Source organism: Phytophthora parasitica (genome assembly GCF_000247585.1).
Source record: "Phytophthora parasitica INRA-310 unplaced genomic scaffold supercont2.2, whole genome shotgun sequence".
In the NCBI taxonomy this organism is placed as follows: Eukaryota; Oomycota; class Peronosporomycetes; order Peronosporales; family Peronosporaceae; genus Phytophthora; species Phytophthora nicotianae.
Window position 1 is genome coordinate 1716242 of NW_008648988.1, and position 18818 is coordinate 1735059.

The window sequence follows — 18818 nt, forward strand, 5'->3', positions numbered from 1 at the left end:
GTGATTGTGATTTAGTCCAGTTTTTTTTTAGTCCAGGAGACCTTTCATGAAGATCGAAAATGGAGGCGCTGCTGCTTCAGGACGGCGCGTATGTGAACGATCGGTATGAGGAACTGCAGGGACAACGGCGGCAATTGGACCAGATTGGGCCGGTTAAACCAATAGGCGACGTTGCCGGTTGTAGTTCCACGTCTGAGCTCTCGTACGAGGAGCGTCAGCAGCTGGAGCATTGGCGGATTGTGCAGCGAGCGAAGGCGCTGGATGCCAAGGGACCAACACCGCAACTGAACAAGAAATTTTTAGTGCTTCAGAACATCCTAGAGAAGTTGTATGCAGAAAAGGAGGCAGATCTGTACATCACTTCACCTCCAAATGGGGCTCTGAAGCGACCAGATCCTACGGATACCAACACTCCCGTGCCGTTTAAAGAATTACCCCTTCCAACGCAAGTCGTGCTCAAAATGTTCTTCCGGACGTGCCAATCGCTACGGGATCCGACGAAACTCGCGGCATATAGTCGTCTTTCGGTGCAGATAGCCGCTAAACTGCCGGGTATCTTGACGACGATGCCGTCGTGTGTCTTGTCACCGGGATTGGCGGATGACGTTCCGGTGGACTTGGAGGATAGGGGGAACATTTGGAGTGTATTTTACCAATTGTTTCAACTGTTTGAAGAGTTATTGGAATTGAAAAATGATAGTGTGGGTGGTGAAAGGGTTTGTCTATCTGCTAGTGATCGCGCTACTGTAATCGTGGCGTATGTGGCGTTATGTTTGAAGTGGGGGAGACTGAGCTACTTGCTGAAGGGGATTAAGCTACTATTGGAGAATGATGCTGAACTTAGTGGAGTACGCTTAGAACCCCTTCAACCTCTATTCCATGAGCTAGCATCTGCTTCTGCTGAGCGACCTCAGGTTGCAAATGGTGAAGAGGATCAGCCTTCCGGATATCTCATGAGTTTCGGTAAGGGCGACCACGGAAAGCTGGGTCATGGCCAGTGTGTGCACGTTAGTTGTCAGGAAGGAAACTGCACTGAAAACAAAACCGTTCCAACTATGATTGCGGCAACCAGAGACGTATTATTTCGCAAGATAGACTCACTTTCAACCCACAGTATCGCTATTACTGCAAAGGGCGACGCGATGTCCTGGGGTAATGGTGACAAATACCGACTTGGTCACGGATCCTCAACGAAAGAATACGCGCCCCGAACGATTGAGTTTTTGAGGCTAAAAGGACGAGTACGTGACCTCGCCTGTGGTCTTGGACATACGCTAGCGTTGATGGAATCGGGAGAGCTCTTTGCTTGGGGGAATGGCTCTAATGGACGCTTGGGGCTTGGCGATTCCAATGATCGCTCTAGCCCTGCGAGAGTTACTATCCCTACTGCTTCACAAGGCAATGCGGTGGAAGGAGAACCTGAATCAAGTTTTACTAGCGCGCCTATACGATTTCGGCACATTTATTGTGGTGCATCACACTCACTAGGTCTGTCTTGGGACGGACGAGCGTATGCGTGGGGGAAGAATAATCAGGGTCAATGTGGTCATGGCCACACGAACGATCAATGGACCATCCAAGAGATTGAAAACTTCGAAGATGGAGGAGAAGAAGAAAGCGTGGCTTACGCTGCCGGTGGTTGGGAACACACCCTGTTTTGCACAGCTTCTGGCCGCGTCTATTCTTGCGGCTGTGGATATAAGGATAGTCGTCGTGCTGGTATCCCTCCTGTCCTTGGACACGGTGACTGTGATCGTAGACTCAGACCTACTCTGATACAAACTTTAGATGACGCTCGAGAGGAAATCGTCAAAGTTGCTTGTGGGTGGGATCATTCACTTGCGGTATCGGCAAGTGGTAAAGTGTATACGTGGGGGTCTGGCACAAATGGCAAACTTGGGCACGGTGATGAAGAAAGCTTCGATATCCCCACACTTGTGCGCAGTATGGAGAGTAAGCACGTCAAAGACGCGAAAGCTGGATGCGAACACACTGTTTTCTTGACTTATGACCAAGAATTGTGGACTTGTGGACAGGGTGATAGTGGTCGACTGGGTCATGGAGATAGTCAAACCCGGAAACGCCCTACGAAGATTGAACTGTTTGGTGAATGTGGACTAAAACCAGTAGCCTTAGCAGTTGGGGACAAGTACAACTTAGTTCTGGTCCGGGATAGTGACGCACAATATGAATGTGAAGATGACAACGAGCCAGCCTCTATCCCTAAAACACAACAACGAGGGTCAAACGAAGTACCAAACCATGGAATCAGGTTGCAACATGGTCGGCATCGAACAGGTCAACACAAGAAACATAACGCTAATTCCGGGAATGAGTTCGGGGCTAATTGGGTCTTGAGCGTTGCTGAAGGTATGACTCCAAAAGAAATCTCTCCAACTACCCCGTTAAATGCTCCTGATTCAGTCAGTAACGCAGCTTTGTTCATAGCTGGACATGTTGATCGCCTTGCTTCAGATTATATATCAGAGGAATCTGAAACTCTTGTGGAAAAGAGTAATGAGCAAAAGGTGATGGAGACAAACGTAAAAGCTCCAAGATCGACCTTGATCCCGTTTGCCGTCGACACCAGCTATGAGTCTCTGAATGCACTACTCGATCTTCTCCAATGGGCTACATCTCTGGTGGGATCGAAGGAAAAGGCTGCGGGATCAGGAAGCACTTGTTTGAGAACCCTAGAACGAATGGGTCTTGCTCTTTCCTGCTTGAGAATTCTGCAATTGAACCTCAAAAAGTCACTGAACGTGCTCCGCTTATCTGCTGATAATGTCAGAGAGCATTTCTCCTTATCGAAGGATTTGTTTGGCCGAGTTCACGCGCTGCTGGACAGTCTAGCTGGTCTGAAAAAGGAGGACTGTGTCGAGCGTTTCGATATCGGAGCTCATAGATCGAGTGACGGTCAGAAATTATCCGCTATTGGGAGTGCTATCAGTCACGAGGCTGCTTGCGCGTTGAAGGTAGGCATTCACCGTTACGATGGCTACCAATTGAAAGATGAGTTACTCATTAACTGTTTTGTTAGATGGGGTTCGGTATGTTTTATCCGACAGCAGCCTCTCGCTGTAAATTATTGTGGGAGATCCTGGACGATTGCAAGATTGATCCAGTTTCTATGAGAACGATCATCCTCTCGGGCCAGCTATGTAAGGTGAGTGGATGCTGTTATCCCTAAAAAAGATTATTTAGTTCGAGTTTATACTGATTTATATCGTAAACAGGATACAATAATGACGGAGATATTCAGATGCTTGCCGACTCACGGACTATTGCGAAATGTGCTACATGATGATCACAAAGGCGTCCCCGACAAGGATATGCTCGACATCAAAACACTGATGATATTGCTGCTAAGACGGAGCAGTGCAGAAGCGATCAAGCATCTCGACAATGAGTCGTTTACCGACTTTACGAACGAGCCCGATTGCTTTTTGCGGCTGCTTCATGTGCTGCAGATACACTATTTCAGTATTGTTCATCGATCTGCGGTAACTAAAACGGATATCTCAAATGATCCAGGACTAATTCAAAGCAACACCAACCGGCAGATGCTGGACTCTCTTCTCGAATATATGGATGCACTGATGGCCGAGTCGCTGACAGTGCTGAAAAGGCTTCACATATCAAGTCGCCAGCATGAAGAAATTATCACGTGGCGTTTGAACGGAAGCTTCTTCCACACATTGCTGCCCAGTGCTATCGAGTGTTTATCCATACTTGTACTACCTACACCGAATCGGGAATATACATCTAATGCGAAAACTGTTGACAATCTGGTGCTGGTGGAGCGCATTCTACCGAATCTTCACGTTATGCTCAAAATGTTGGATGAAGTAAGCTGGAAAATGCACACTGCCACCGATGCGGGTAACCAAGCGCACGATGATACCACTACACCCACACGCCAGCTAGGATTTACTGTTCAGAATCGCAACTGGTTCGTTGACCTTGGAGATGCATGTGCGACACTTTGTGGAAAATTGAGTTGCGAGCTATTTTATCCATGGAGGACAGTCAACATGGGGTCAGATGATACCGAAGTCGGTAATTACTACTCGCATGTCTTGTCGGAAGGCCAGCTTCTCCGAGAAAACCAAGACGTTCTACCCACAATCAGGGCAAATGAGTCAAGTTCGATTCGCAATATTTTGGACTGGGAACGTTTGGGTGTTTTTGAAGTGGAAGACGAACTTGTTGGTGGTAAGGAAGACTCCACTGCGACTGGTTCGGTAGTATCGAGCGCTTTGGAGTCTCAACGCTTTCTACTACAGCTGTGTGATACAGACTTTTCAAGCAACAGATTATCGTTCTGGAATTGGGTAGCTGGGAAGCTTTCGCAGGTCGTGGAATTTAAAAGCGAAGCGCAGAAAGTTTTGCTACTCGTTCTGAGTATATCGTCGTGGCATTTAGGTCTGAGCTCAGAGCTTCGATCTGTTTACGAAATGTACGACGCTGCAGCTCAAAATTCTGTGGCAATTGACCCCGTAGTACCGACGGGTAAAATTTGGGAAATGCTATCTGTTCTTATTAGTGGGACTAAGTGGGAGTCATGGGTTTATAATGCGCTTGACTCGGAGGCTGTAGGAAATGCTATCAAATTATCTCGATTATTACTGAGCTTGCAGCCTAATCCAGCGCTGACACCACGCATCCTCCGATGTGAAGCGGGAGTCGAACATCCAGACCTTTCGGAATGTATTGATGACTCTCTTGTAGAGATGCTGGAATTTCTTACCACTATACACGACGTGGACACTATTCAACACTCGCTTGAGATGAAGGAAGAAGAAGCAGCTCTATTACGAACGGGGATATGCGTACTGCATGATCTCCTTAGGAAGCTGACTACTTCCTCTACAAAAAGCTGCTTGCTGGATGAATTTGTCGCTGTTACATGCGGTACCAACCGTGCGAATTTAATAAAAAGGATAATTCTGATAGGTCAGCATGGCAAACATATCGACAAAGCTATCGAAAATCTCTTTGTTCGACTAGCACGTGTAGTGTCTAATGAGGAGGCGTCATTCGAACTGAAGAAGATGGCATTAATGGCATGGACAGTGCCGCTAAGTGATTCCAAACGAGGTGTTCCCAGAGTGGTTGATTTGATAGCAAATTCTGGGATCATGAGCACACTGGTTGAGTTACTACTTGATGAGGCAAACGTGCTGGATGTTCACAGTGATATCAATGCTAACACACATCTGAGGGCGACTGACAATCACAATGACAAGCGGTTCGGAAGTGCCCAAGACGAATCCAAACTATCAACGAAGATGTCCCCTATCAAGGCTCTTTTGTTCGACCAAACGCCAGCCCAGATCATCAGTATCTTGGCGTGGGAGGCATTCTGCGCCATTGCTATGCAGCTTAGCAAATCAGAACATTTCGCTGAGCATCGGTCGAGTCTACTGTTACGCTCAGCGGGATCCAGCTTACATGACAAAGAACCATTAACTCCTCGAAGTTCAGTCATGTCCCCGCGTAGACGCTTGACGTTGCCAAAGAAGGTGATCATATCAAGTATTGATGAGATCATTGAGCAAATGGCTGACGGACTGTTTTCAATGCTGGAAGGGCTCAAAAACCGCTTAGATACCCTGGATATATCGTCACAAGATTATGGTGCGTTAATAAAGCAGATGGAGAAAGGCAGTGGAAGTACAGAGAAGCATGACTACTCTCGAGTCTGTCAGTTTGGGAGCCCAGTTCAATTGTCTCACTCGAACTCGTACGATATCTCAATACCCAAGGTCAATACCAAAGCGTCTGAAGGTACTACAAGTGTTACAGTGTCGTTTTGGCTTCACGTTGAGCATACGGGCGCAACAATTTCCAATAACGAAGTCTCTGCGCCATCTTCACCTTCAGGTTCGAAGGTCACCTCGGTACGGCTGATTACATTTAGTACGAGCCAAGCTACGAGTGAATCAACCGATACCGACAGAGATGGTTCGTTGGTTGTGTTTATTCGTGATATGAATCCCGATCACGTGTGTATTAGACTCTCGTTGAAATGTGAGGAGGATACGAACGAACGGTGGCGTTCGATTCTTGTTGACGAGCGTATTCCACGTGGAAAATGGGCTCAGATTGTCTTGGCTTTTGATAAAGAGAGACCTGAGCACCTTCACGCATATATAGGTGCTAGATGTTCAACGCTCAACAATAGTCAACAATCAGGAGATCGCTGTAAGAGTTTCTGCTTGGAAATTCTTCAGAAAGCAACTTCATGGACTCAAATGACTGTGGGTGGCATCGCTGATGTGGATGCGTTGACATATGTAAAGGAGACCAACACCCCGGAGCTACGACTACCAGTTCTACCGAAAAGACCAATGCATGGATTTACTGCAGTTCTGGACGATGTTGTCCTATCACGTGAAGCTCTTAGTGAAGAAAAGATTGCCCGGATGCAGCACAGTGGCCCCATTCTCTTTCGCTTGAAGCAGCAGTATATAGCAGAAAGTCAGTGTGTCAAAGTGCTACGTTTGTTGTGTCAACTTGTTGCTGAAGAAGAGACTTCGCGCGATGGTTCACCTGCCAAAATTCCGTCCTCTGATCGTTGGATAATACTCTTTACCCACATGCTGCTAAGTTCATGCCGCGATCAAAATCTCGCACAAGTATACCTTTGTCATCTTCTTGAGGATGTTCTACCACGAGCTTCTCCTCCTCCAGAGTGTGACATTCAAATTCTAGGCCATAAGTTGTTCGGTCCTCGTCAGAAAACGACTATGAGTCTCGAAGATCTTTTTATCGAGTTAAACGAGAATACTCACCTTCCTTCTAATTCAACCATTCGAAGGCAAAATGAAGCACTGTATCGGACGATGCACCAACGTGGTATCTTGCATGGAAAATATCGAGGTGGCAGTTCGTCTGAGAATGTTCAGCAATATGACGAAACAAATACTGATAAGTTAGCTCTGAACACGAAAGTTTCAATGCGCTTCGCTGCTGCCGTGCATCTCTTCCAGAAGCTTTGTAGTTCTCCTTTGTGGGGCAGTCGTATGGATTGTTTTATTGAGAGACCATGTGCCATTTTCCAGAGCGGTGGAGGGTTACACGAGATGCTTGAGTCAGAGGAGAGCAGCAGTATTCAACTCGCTGATATGACGGCTGTAGTAAGCGCTATCGCTGGATACTCGGAGCAGGTTGTGAATAGTCATCGCGCTTCTGTACAAAATGCAGCCATCCCGTCCTCTGCAATTCAAACGTGCAGTTCTCCTTTCGATTCCGTCGTTCGCTTCGATAAATACAGTGATGATCACATTCGGAAGACTCAAGATTTAATCGCTGCTATGATGCGCGAAGAAACAGGGAATGCTCTTCAGCTCTCAGCCCGAAAAGATATCTTGGCCAAGTGCCACAACGATATTGTTGCTGTAAACGCAATCGATCAACGCATTTGCACTGTAGTCCATCAACGCGCTCGAGTACTTAGGGTTCTGACGACTGCTCTACTTCGTGAAAAGATCACAACGACAAGCGGTTTATGGCACGATTTCTTACTCAACAACACAACAGTTTGTGATGATTTACTACAGCTTGCGTCCTCAAGCTTGAAGGAGCAGGTCGTGACAGTATTGGGTCCTGATGCAAAAATTGCAATGAAACTTCGTCGATTGCGTATCTTCTTTAAAGAAGTGGTACGTGGAGGAAGACACCATCGAGATGCTCCGCTGACTATATCACTTGCTGATCTGGAAAAAATACAATGGCGACTATGGGAGGAATTTGCGACTCGCTCTTCTATTTCACTGCTTCCATGGTGGCAGAATAGTGAATCCGACAGTAAACTTACGTTGGAGGTCGTTGGAGGTGATGTCGAACTGAATGGATTTAAAGTTACAGCCTTGGAACATTTTCCCACCGTAAGATTGGCACAAGCTTCGATTACTGCGAGCAGTGGCTTATGGTTCTTTGAAGTTGTAGTACTCACCGATGGACTCATGCAAATTGGTTATGTGGATGGAGACTTCACTGCTGATCCTCTTCAAGGCCAGGGCGTGGGTGATCATACGAATAGTTGGGCGTATGACGGATTTCGGTGCAAGAAGTGGAATGTAAATTCCTACGACTACGGTGAGCAATGGAAAACAGATGACGTGGTGGGAGTGTTGCTGGATACAGATCGCATGGAGCTCAGCTATTTTCTTAATGGTAAATTCCTGGGTGTTGCGTTTTCAGGAATCCCCATCACCTCCAGCTCTCGAATGTGTCCAGCAGCCTCGTTGAATGTCCAGCAATCTGCGGAATTTCACTTTGGTACACTAAATGTTGCGTCTTCTAGCGAAAGCACGAGTGTCGGTGGCTTCAAGTACTTGCCGGTGCTTGATAATGATGACCAGACTCGTGTACGACCCATTATCGCGGCACTTGGTACCGCGAACGTCGATAACTCTGGAAAGGAAGAAGTCAAAGAAAATGATACATCAGACTGGAGTAACAGTAGTAGTGACACCGATGAAGGTGAAATCACACTGGAAGGCTCAGATAGCTTATCTAGTTTTAGAAGAACGCTTGACTTGGGGTCACGAGATGGACGCGAGACACGCACAGCCGACCAAAATGACGAGGAAAGTGGCCACCGCCGTCGCGATTTGATCGAAGGCTTAACGGGTCTTGGTTTCCCTCTCGAATGGGCAACTCGATATGCTACCGAGTCGCGTATGCCAATGGATGAAACAGGTGCGGTTGCTTGGATATTGGAGCAAATGGAAAAGGAAATTGGACCGGATGTAGCATCTAGATTGCCGGCGACGTCTGGTTTTAACGACGGGATGATTCACTTACCAAATCTTGCTGTTAGCCATTCTACTGATGATTTTGCAACTGAAGCTGGAGAAATTTTGTCAAGTAGTGCGCTGGACGATAAAATCCTTAACATTCCAGCATTTCGTTCATCCCGTTCTTTGCTAGCAGGAAATCTTGGCATTACATCGGCAGGAATCAACGCTTTCATTGAGGCAGATAAAGACGATCAGCAAAGCGATGATATCACCAGCGAGGCCTTTCAATCAGATCTTTACAGACAAAGACAAATTGGTCTTCAGACGTTGAGTGATGTAGGCACAATATCCGAAGGGAACAAGCGTGGAGTGGATGATCTTCTTCCTCTCAGTATTGTCGTCGATACAACGGTGTTCGTTGCATACAGTCGACAAGCCTTCACGTCACTTTTGCTGCTAGCTTTGAAGAAAGAGGGACAAGAAGCGGTTTACCGAATGGTTCAACCATTAATTTCAACCGAGGAGACTTCAGCTCGTCTTCGTCATTTCTTAAAGATTGGAATTGGCCTCGATACGATGGATACAGTCTTTGAACTGGATTTTATCTCTGCAAACTTTGAGTCAGAGCAATCTCTTCGACTACAGAAAGCTGTAGCAGCACTTTTGAGATACGAAGGGACTTTGTCAGTTGAAAGCCCGACGGGGGAATGCTCTCCATTTCTCAGATTCTTTTACCAGGAAATGTTGAGCCAGTGTGATCGTGGACTGAGTTTGACTCGAAATAAACAAAGCAGTAAGAGTGTGAGTGATACAAGGAGTATTCAGGCAGACGCCGCGTGGTTCGCGTGGGTATCTGGAGCGGTGATAGGATTTGTCGAGGCTCCAGCCTGGGCCGTATCGGAAGTGAAGGATGAAGCTCAGAACTCGGACTTTGTTGCTCCTCTATTTTCTAATAGTGCGTTTGCGGAGAAGTTAGTGTCCATCGCTTCTAGTTCGTCAACGACATTGAAGGCGTGGAAATACGTGGCTTTTCGACTGATGACGAGAATTCTGTACGTGATTCGAGCACGTGACAATTCGTCGGAGTTTCTTGCTTCTACCCACCTGACAAATCTGATGGAATTGTTCACATTACGATGTCGGCGTGAGATGCACAGCAGGGTGTTTTACTCTGATGTCACGAACGCATTGTTTGCTCTCCTGGTGCACTCAGCCGCCAATGTTACACTTAATCAAGATAAAATCCGTCAGTCTGAGAACCAAAGTTTGAGTCTTCGTGTAAGCAATTATTCGTCAACACATGTGACCATATCATGGGACCAAGCTTCTGTCGCTTCACCGTCAGATTTTGACAGCTTAACCGACACATCTACCACAGAGAACAAAGCTGAAAACTACAGTGGGGTTATCATTCTTCATGTTACACGTGCTGATTCCGAAAAACCATTTGACATATCGAAGGCGCTGCCATCGAAAGGATCTTATACTATCCGAAATTTGTTACCAGATACGCAGTACCGTATTAGCCTCGATCCTGCTCAAACCGTGAGTGACGACCCTACCTGCGCCACCGATGAGTCTAAAGCTGATGGTAGTAACGATGTGGGTACAGAAGTTATGGTGCAAACACCACCCGAGCCTCTGTTTGAGCTTGACCGAGAAACTTTGGGGAAAAACTTGGTGATATTTAATCAGAATTTGACAGCCAAGAACACAGTCAACAAGAAATGGCACTCTGTGCGTGCTTCAGTCGCATTCGAGGAAGGAATTCATTCGTGGCAAGTGCGACTGGATACCTGCGTTTCGAAGAATATCTTCATTGGAGTGTGCACCGCAGACGCTAGTATGGAAAACTACGTTGGCAGTGACGCCTATGGCTACGGATTCCTCGCCAACAAGGCGATATGGCACAACAAAGCAAAATTGCACTCGTACGGTGAGATTTTCAAGCAAGGCGACATCATCCAGGTCACTTTGGACTGTAATGCCAAAACTCTCGCTTTCAGCCGCAACGGGGAATATCTTGGAATCGCAGCTACGAATATGCGTGCAGGAACTAATCGCTCGGACGGTGAGGGGAACTACAAGTGGTACCCAGCAGTCTCAATGTACAACAAAGACGACAAGGTGACACTTATCCCTCCACCCGCTGCAACGCTGTTCTCTATAAAGGAAGGCCGTCCACAGAATGCGTCAACACTCGAACTAATTGAAACGATGCAGATGGTATTGGCGTATCAAAGTCACGTGACAGGGATGAATATGTCGTCTACAAATTTTTTTGAGAATGCTTTCGAGGAATTTGACAGTTGGAGGCGTGAGGAAATTTTATTCCGTGAGACTGCGCTTGGTCAAGTGATTGCGATCAGTAAGAGCAAGTCTGCTACGGAGAAATACGGGTTAGCGTTTGGAGACACGGTGTTTACATCCAAAGGACAGTGCAGTGTTCTTGGTGAGTATCGACATGAATTGTGGTACGAAATTGACGAAGGAGGGAGTTCGGTTCTTTACAGAACATCTTGTACTTCTCAACTCGCTTCTTGGAGTTTGAGTACTTGTCGCGAAATGTTGGAGTCACCAGACGAGTATCCTGTTCATCGTCACCACAAATATAAGGTCGAGTTGGAAACCAGCGAAGCAAATTGTGCTGCTGACCATCAGGATTCATCTGCTGATACTACCGAACAAGAAGAGTTTTCTCTGAAGTCATTCGTCGACGCACAAATGGAATGGAGTGAAAGTGGTGTTGCTGCGGAAGCTGACTCAAAGTTACTTGCTGAGCTTGACGCAATCGCATCCTCACAGGGTTCCAGTAGCGCATTATCACTTACAATTGAGGACATTTCAACGGCCTTAATCTTGGAGAAATTATGTAGAGGTCACGGTATTGGAGCTGAGGACAGGTCTAAGCAAACAATCGCTCGTATTGGTTTGCTATTGTATACCAACCGATGCCTCTATAAAGTTGCGCGTCTCGCAATACCAAGAAACATTTTTGCAACAACACTGGGAATTTTGGAAATTTCTGAACGATTCACTAAGTCTAAGAACTCGAGAAAAGAAGAACCGACAGTGTGCACGGAGTATCTACAGGTCTCACCCATCGCTGCGCTGCTAAACTCGCCACAGTGGACACTTGATGATCCGTCAGCTTTCGCGCAAATTTCTATTCTAGCAGCTCGTCTCCTGTTCTCGTCACAAAAAGAAAAACTTACTGAAGAAGAACTCGACAGAACCAAGACGACAAGTCGAACGCTCGATAGTTTACAGGAGTCCAATGATAACGAAAATGTGGACATGGATCTCCCCGTGATCAAGATAAATTACCCTGTATCTGGAGAAGTTCCATTTTGGGAGTGCAGCCCTGCAATACTGAAGAAAAAGAAGCGCTTCTGTCTTCCTACGTCCACTGAATCGTCAGTTTTTGCGCAATTGATCAAGCAATTGTCCGCACAAGAATCTCGGCAATGGAGACGCTCATCTTCGCAGCCATTTGAAGCGATTCCGATATCACAAACGTTCCAAGTTCAAATCGAGAAACAATCAACTGAATCTGGAGAAGTTGGCAAACATGAACTTCATCAACAGCAAGATGAGGACGAGGACGAGCAGCTTCAACAGCCATCATCCAAGCAGACTGCAATGTACTTAAATCTCTTTGAAAATGCGGTTCGAGAGATCCAGTCGCCTTCGTTCCCTCTGTTTACACCCGTTCAAGGCCAAAAATTAGGCGAAACTCGTCAGTCGCTTCAACTTGATGTCAACCTCTACTTGTTTTCCTCATCTGCACTGGCACATTCTCGACTGCAAAGCTCTCAATTGTTACTTTGGTACTTCTGCATTGGACAAATTCTCGGGATTGCGTGGCGAAGTAAGCTACTTCTACCGTTGCAATTTCTCTCAAAGTCGTTCTGGGAAGAGCTTGTGTCTCCTGCTGGCCGACATAAAGACGAAGGAAGTCGGTCGATCGTTCGAGAAGCAGCTGTCCGTGCCATCCGCGATGGTCTTTTCTCCATTATCCCGAGTCGATGTGTAGCGCTCTTGAGTGGAACAAATCCAAGTCTTCGTGAACATCTCTCAGACTTGGATATCAACTATGTCGTAAGACTGGAACGTCACGCAATTTACTTAGTCTCTCGCCAAAACCATCACGACTTGTTCTGGAAAGTTGTAAACGCCTTCACGTCAGTTGAGCGTCGAATGTTGGAGCAATTCATAAACTCGGAACGACGACATAGCTTTAAACAAGTTGAAGTGACACAAGACACCGACAATTCCTCAAACTTCGTTCTCGAACTTGCAGACGCGCTGGCGGACGGTCGAGATCATCCAGACTCGTGCTACCCCGTTGTCGTATCTACTGGTCTACACTCGAGTCGTCTGCATCTACCAGCGTACACCTCCGCACACACGCTGCGTCAGAAACTGCTGCTCGCTATGACCAACATCCCTTTCGTGTAACAGTTTAGTAGCAAATTCCTTTGATTTATTTTCAACTAAATACATGTTACAGCAACGAACGGCAATATCTCGTTTTGAGTTGTTTCCAAGTGTCTGGAAGGCTGGGGAAACGACCTTCGGCCACTTCATTTCACTTGTACCAATAGTGGCCGAGTTCTAAGATCAAGCGTGTGATAATGAACGAGCTTCTGCTCCTACGCAGTAGCACGGTCCGGGGACAGTAAGTCGGTCTCTCCGTTCGCACTGTAACGAGCCTCAAGCACCGCCGGGTTGTCCATGGGGTCCTCATCGTCCACCGACAGCGCACGTGAACGTCCACTGGGAGCACTGAGCACCCAACCATGACGACTGTCTTCGAAAATCAGGAACAGAGCGAGGAACAGCACCAGAACTGCCATTCCTAACAGCATCATCATAACAGCACGGTAATTGCCCGTCTCATCGCGTAAGTATCCGACCATCAGATTGCCGAACGTAGCGCCAATAGCGTCGGTAATCTCCACAATACCGAAGGCCGTACCGAAGCTCTTTCGGCTCACCGAGTTGGGGATCGCAGCCATCAAGACCGTCGGTGTGAATGATAAACAGATGGAGATCAGCAGCATGGACACGATCGGGTTGATTTCCGTGAAGATCATGAACACGTAGGCCAACACCGACAAAATAGCGGCCAGGATGATGAGCAGGATACGTCCACCGAAATGGTCGATAGCGAGGCCGATAAATGGCGCGAACACCACGAAAAGATGCGAGAAACTGCTCACCACACCGGCCTTGACGATCGAGTAGTCATACCGCTGAAACAGATAGCTAGCACTGACGTTCTGGAACAAATGGAAGACGTTGATGAAGTTGACGTGCAGCAACGCGATGACCCAGAACATACGCGAGAAGTTCTGTACGTTGTCGCACGAGATCTGCTTGGCCTGTGAGTTGGACTTGCGCCAGCGATGTTTGCGGCGCTTCTTGTCGGCGTAATCCTTGAGCCAGTGGAGGCTTGGGTCCAGAGCTTCCTCGCTGATGACGCGGCTTTTAACGATACGCTTGAGATTTAGTGTGTAGTGGCACACCAGGACGCCGATGAGAGCTGAAGCAACACACACGGCCACGCCGTACCATAGAGCTTGCACATATCCGCCGAAGTAGAGCGCAATGGGGGCGACTGTGGCCTTGGCCAGCATCTTGGAGACGTTGGTGATGGCTACACTCACTCCCATAGCGAATGTCAGCTCCTTATTCCTAAACCATGAGGCAATAAAGACTCGTGCGCCGACCACGACGCTGCCTTCGCCCACGCCGAAGAAGACGCGGCCGAAAAGCGCCAGCCAGTAGAGCTTGAGCTGCATTCCGATCGCGAAAATGGCCTGGCCCACACAGATCCAGGCCAGGAAGAAGCGGATACTGCGGTGACCGCTCTTGTCCATTAGGCGGCCGCCCAGTAGTGGCAGGAACATGTTAGGCACGGATACAGCTGACAGCAGCGCGCCATACATGGTGTTGGTGATGGGAAAGTCCTCGTCATCCAGCATCAACTGTTCCAGCGACGACATGCCGTTCTTAACGAAGTGGCCGCCGAACGGGATGCAGCTCATGAGGATGAGCAGATAGAAGCGGTGCGGAGGCGACGTGGTGCGCCAGAATTGCCAGGCTGGGGCGCGACGCAGTGGCGAGCGCGGCGGAGAGAGGCCGCCGCCATCTCCGTGCTCGGACGGAGCGGCATCGTAGACCAGCGGCGTGAGCTCCGACGGCTCGGCCGCAGACTTTTGCTTGGGTGTCATAGGATTCCGATGGATTGACTTGCTAGCGGTCCGCCAAATATACCGGAGCTGTGTGCTGCTTTGTGGTGTAGGCAGCAAAAGTGCAAGTGAAGGTGGGAGAGACCGACGTCAACGCTTATGTTGCGCAAACGAGTGTGACGTGGTCACGACCTTGATACGCTTGCAGGTGCGAGGAGGGCAAGTCCGGGTGGCGGAAGTTTTGTATCTTGCTTGCAATCGGCGACTGGCCGCCGCCACGCGCCTTGCCGACGTCGGCGACCAGGAGTTGCCTTGAGATCGGCTATTGACCACCGTAGCCTTTTTGGCAGACGCACGTCGACGAGGAATGGATGGGACCGAGTTGGACGGGTAAATTCGGGTTGTCAGGTTGTTAGGAATAGCGATTTGTATTAATAGGCAACCTCTCAAAACATCAGGTCTCAGGGCAAATTTTAAGTTGCTCTATCCAATCGACCAATGGGACCGAAAGGTCGCGGCAGAGCCTCTGGAGGCACGCGCAGTGCCCCAATCAGATCGCTCCGACGGCGGTTTCTGCTCCACCGAATGATGTCACCATTTGGTGGCGCAACGGCTGTGGCCACATCGCAGACTCTAATTCCGATGGTGCGTGCCTTGAATCGCCGCTGTAGAAACTTGCAAGGCACGTGGCCGCCACGCTCCTATCAACGGCACCACCGCGTGGTGGTCCACCCGCAGATTAATGCAGCAAATCCATCGGCACGCGCTTCGACTGGACACGATAACGTGTTGACCCTGGCACCTCGCAGCTTTCGCGTCCAGTGTGACCGCCTCAACGATGCATTGGCTTCAACTCTCGAGTATCTTCTCTACCGTTGAAGTCGCTGCTGTCGCTGTCAGCCTGTCAGTGGTGCTGGCTCTCGTTGCTGACATGCATCGCAAGGCGCGTGGCGGCGGCCAGTGAGCGTTGGTACTCTTGAAGGCGGCCCGGTCTTGACCAAGGTGACTGGGATTCATGATGAAGTTCTTTGGTGCTGTAGAGTCGATGCCGACATGATCTGAGATCCAGATTCGGGTGGTCATCCAGCGGAATCCGCTGCGGATGACCACGAGCTGTATGTACGAATAGTACCTGTTGCATGTCACGGCGCACGAGAGCAACCAAGGTTCACTACTTACGTGAAGTACATATATTAATACTGCCAGCAGAACGAGTCTGGCCTGTCCGGCGACGAAGGTGCAAATCGTCACAAGTGAACGCCAATTTCGCCGTCGGAAGTTGACACGTGCCGGGGATCAATCATAGTATGATTCATACCGGTTGTAGTCGCACCTGACGGCAACTTGCTGTCAGGTGCTTTCAAGTCACAGCGCAACTTGAGCTGTGAAAGTGCAAAGCCAACCGTGCAGCAAGCCTAGTTCTGCACCCTGCGAAGGAGTTTTTCCTAGAGTGACTGTATGCCTAGCAACCTTCGTTGGCGGCAAAGATCGAAGTTGTGGTGCGCCGACAACGATTCGTACTACACATGTAACTTGACCTAACTTGATCTGACTGGTATTTATTGGGGGGTAACTTACGTGTAACCTGCTGGCTCCAGTATCGCTGGGCAGCATCACGTGCATGCAGTGTTGCATAATGCAAGAATGAAGCTGCATTTTATAGTCTATTCCCGAGCCTTCCTTGAAGTCTACAGAGAATTAATTAAATCTGTATAATTTTACAGCTATTTCATTTAACTTGTATAAAGCTTATAGAAATACAAAATCACTGTTATTATATTTTGAAATACAATAAACAATACTGCTTTTGGAATTGCTTAGGAAGATTATATGCGATTTGATGCCATCTGTAAAATGACAATTGCAGTAGCTTATCGGGTATTACTAGCCAAAGTCTCCGGATTGAGTTCGAGTGGATTGTATTTCGACCTGTTCATTCTTTTAACAAAAGCTGCAGAATCGTGTAATTTCATTGTTTATCAAAAATAAAATAAAACAAAAAAATGAAGAATATTTTTTGATAAACAGCAATCTCCAAATTTCCATGAAAACGCAAATCCATGAACACAATAAAAACATTATAAAAACATTAATTTACTATCCATTTGGGTTGTAAAATCAATCATTTAGTTTTAATTGAATAACAATTAGCCTTAAATTTAATGTTTCAAAAGTAGCAACATAAAAAATATATTTTGAAATTACACGTGCATTCGTATTCTACCGTGTGGTTATGGTGTCTCGATTTAGTCTCAGATAGACTGTTGGCCTCTTGTTGCATATCATCGTAGGTGTGATCGAGCGCAACTCTACTTGCTGCTATTGCTAGGAATTCCTCGTACTTAGCGTACAGTAGTGCGTGCGTGATGCCAGGGCACGGAAAAATATATAACTGTACTGGGATTTAAGACAAATAAGTAGGTGTTCCGTGTGATGAAGAGTCAAAGAGTATAAAATATTTATTTTTGTGTATTCTGGAAGATTTGATGCGATTTACTTCTGTGAGCGGTTATTTGCAGCTCCATATTTTTATTAAATACCTAGATTTGTTTAGGTCTTACCAGATTTAATTTTTAAAAAAGAGCATATTATCCAAAAAAAAAAACAAAAAAAAACGAGAGTATTTTTTAATTCGAGAATCCTTGTATAAATCCATTATTTGTTCAAGCGTTGAATTCCAATAATCCGTTATTCCGTCAAAACAATTCTATCTAATTATTTTTTTCGAGCCCACGTCGTGCTATAAGTGACAGCGCAAATGCAAACCAACCGTGCAGTCTACCTAGTTCTACACCCTACAAAGCGGAGTCTTCACTAGAGTGAGTATATGCCGAACAACCTTCGTTGGCGTGGTACGTCCAGCCTTTTATCCTGCCAAATGAATTGGACAGCACGATTCGTACTACATGGAGCCTGACCTGACTGTGCGTGTATTCTTTTTTTTGGCAGCTTACATGCTCCCTGCTGGCTCCAGTATACCTAGGCAGCCTCAAGTACATGTAGCGTTCAGAATCATACGGTAACATTTACACCAAGAGTTGGTGCACCGGAATTTCCCAGGTAATCGAAATAGAAGCTGAAGTGGCCACGAACTGCATAAGCTTTTAGCCATATGGATTTCGTCTGGCTTGGGTCTCCATGGTACATATACGAAACCAAGCAACAGCAAGAGTGCTATGTCCAAATAAATTTCCTTCGTGTACTTGGTAGTGGCGCTCACTGGATTCAATGATTGCAAATACTACGTTCCTAATAACAATCTCCCCTCATTGCACAATAGCATAGAGGTCGGCAACCGAGCATGGTTTACCGGTGTCAAGAGCCTCGAGCGCAGCGAGCTCGTCGATGTTATCTTCGAAGAGCTCGGCTAGACGGTAAACGAGCTTGACACGATTCTCCACAGACATTGTGCGCCACGGTCCATCGATCGCCGCACGTGCAGCAGCCACAGCAGCGTCAATATCGGCGATACCATCCTCAACTGCCTTGCTCTTGGCAGGCCGCATAAACTCAGTGTTATTCAGCAGGTTGGACTTCTTGGTCGAGAAGGGAGTCGAGAAGTTCCGCGACAGAACAAGCGACGAGGCCTTGGCAGCAGTCTCAGCAGACTTGACTGTGGCCTGGACGCGGTGAATTTGACGCAGAGCGTGGCGCTGCATTGTGAAAATTTCGGAGTGGCTTACTCGGGATAAGGCAAATTGCAGAATGAGAACTTGTGGTTACCGACTGGAAGCACGCCCTTAGCATTTTCGCTTTTGCCAACACGCGTTGACGATCGAAGCTCTTTGCCCGCTACTGTGGAGACGTGTATGTGTTGCCATTTGCCTACTGCAGATTTCCAGCCGGCACCGTCTCATCAAACAAAACGCAA

General features: G+C 47.4%; 4 protein-coding genes across 5 annotated transcripts; 1 reads left to right on the forward strand and 3 right to left on the reverse strand.

Annotated features, from left to right (window-relative positions):
* Positions 1-33: 33 nt before the first annotated feature.
* Positions 34-13211, forward strand: PPTG_02593 (the record flags this gene model as incomplete). Of its 2 annotated transcripts, none has more annotated exons than XM_008893739.1 (3): positions 34-2975; positions 3041-3166; positions 3237-13211. In XM_008893739.1, the coding sequence occupies exons 1-3, from the start codon at positions 60-62 to the stop codon at positions 13209-13211; spliced, it is 13017 nt and encodes a 4338-aa protein (XP_008891987.1). In that variant the 5' UTR covers positions 34-59. The 2 variants fall into 2 exon arrangements, with proteins under 2 accessions (XP_008891987.1, XP_008891988.1); XM_008893740.1 differs by having other exon boundaries at positions 3041-3161; positions 3316-13211.
* On the reverse strand, positions 13166-15367 carry PPTG_02594 (hypothetical protein). Its single transcript, XM_008893741.1, has one exon. The coding sequence runs from the start codon at positions 14987-14989 to the stop codon at positions 13406-13408; it is 1584 nt and encodes a 527-aa protein (XP_008891989.1). The 5' UTR covers positions 14990-15367; the 3' UTR covers positions 13166-13405.
* A 484-nt stretch (positions 15368-15851) lies between these two features.
* Positions 15852-16088, reverse strand: PPTG_20951 (hypothetical protein; the record flags this gene model as incomplete). The annotated part of the gene is made up of 1 exon (XM_008894378.1): positions 15852-16088. The coding sequence occupies one exon, from the start codon at positions 16086-16088 to the stop codon at positions 15852-15854; it is 237 nt and encodes a 78-aa protein (XP_008892626.1).
* Positions 16089-18114: 2026 nt separating this feature from the next.
* On the reverse strand, positions 18115-18803 carry PPTG_02595 (hypothetical protein). The gene has a single exon (XM_008893742.1). It carries the CDS (start codon positions 18604-18606, stop codon positions 18214-18216), a length of 393 nt encoding a protein of 130 aa, XP_008891990.1. The 5' UTR covers positions 18607-18803; the 3' UTR covers positions 18115-18213.
* Between the last annotated feature and the right edge of the window lie 15 nt (positions 18804-18818).

Bases quoted from the DNA above. Each gene is read 5' to 3' on its own strand.
- PPTG_02594 (XM_008893741.1), bottom strand. From the start codon at position 14,989: ATGACACCCAAGCAAAAGTCTGCGGCCGAGCCGTCGGAGCTCACGCCG.
- PPTG_02595 (XM_008893742.1), bottom strand. From the start codon at position 18,606: ATGCAGCGCCACGCTCTGCGTCAAATTCACCGCGTCCAGGCCACAGTC.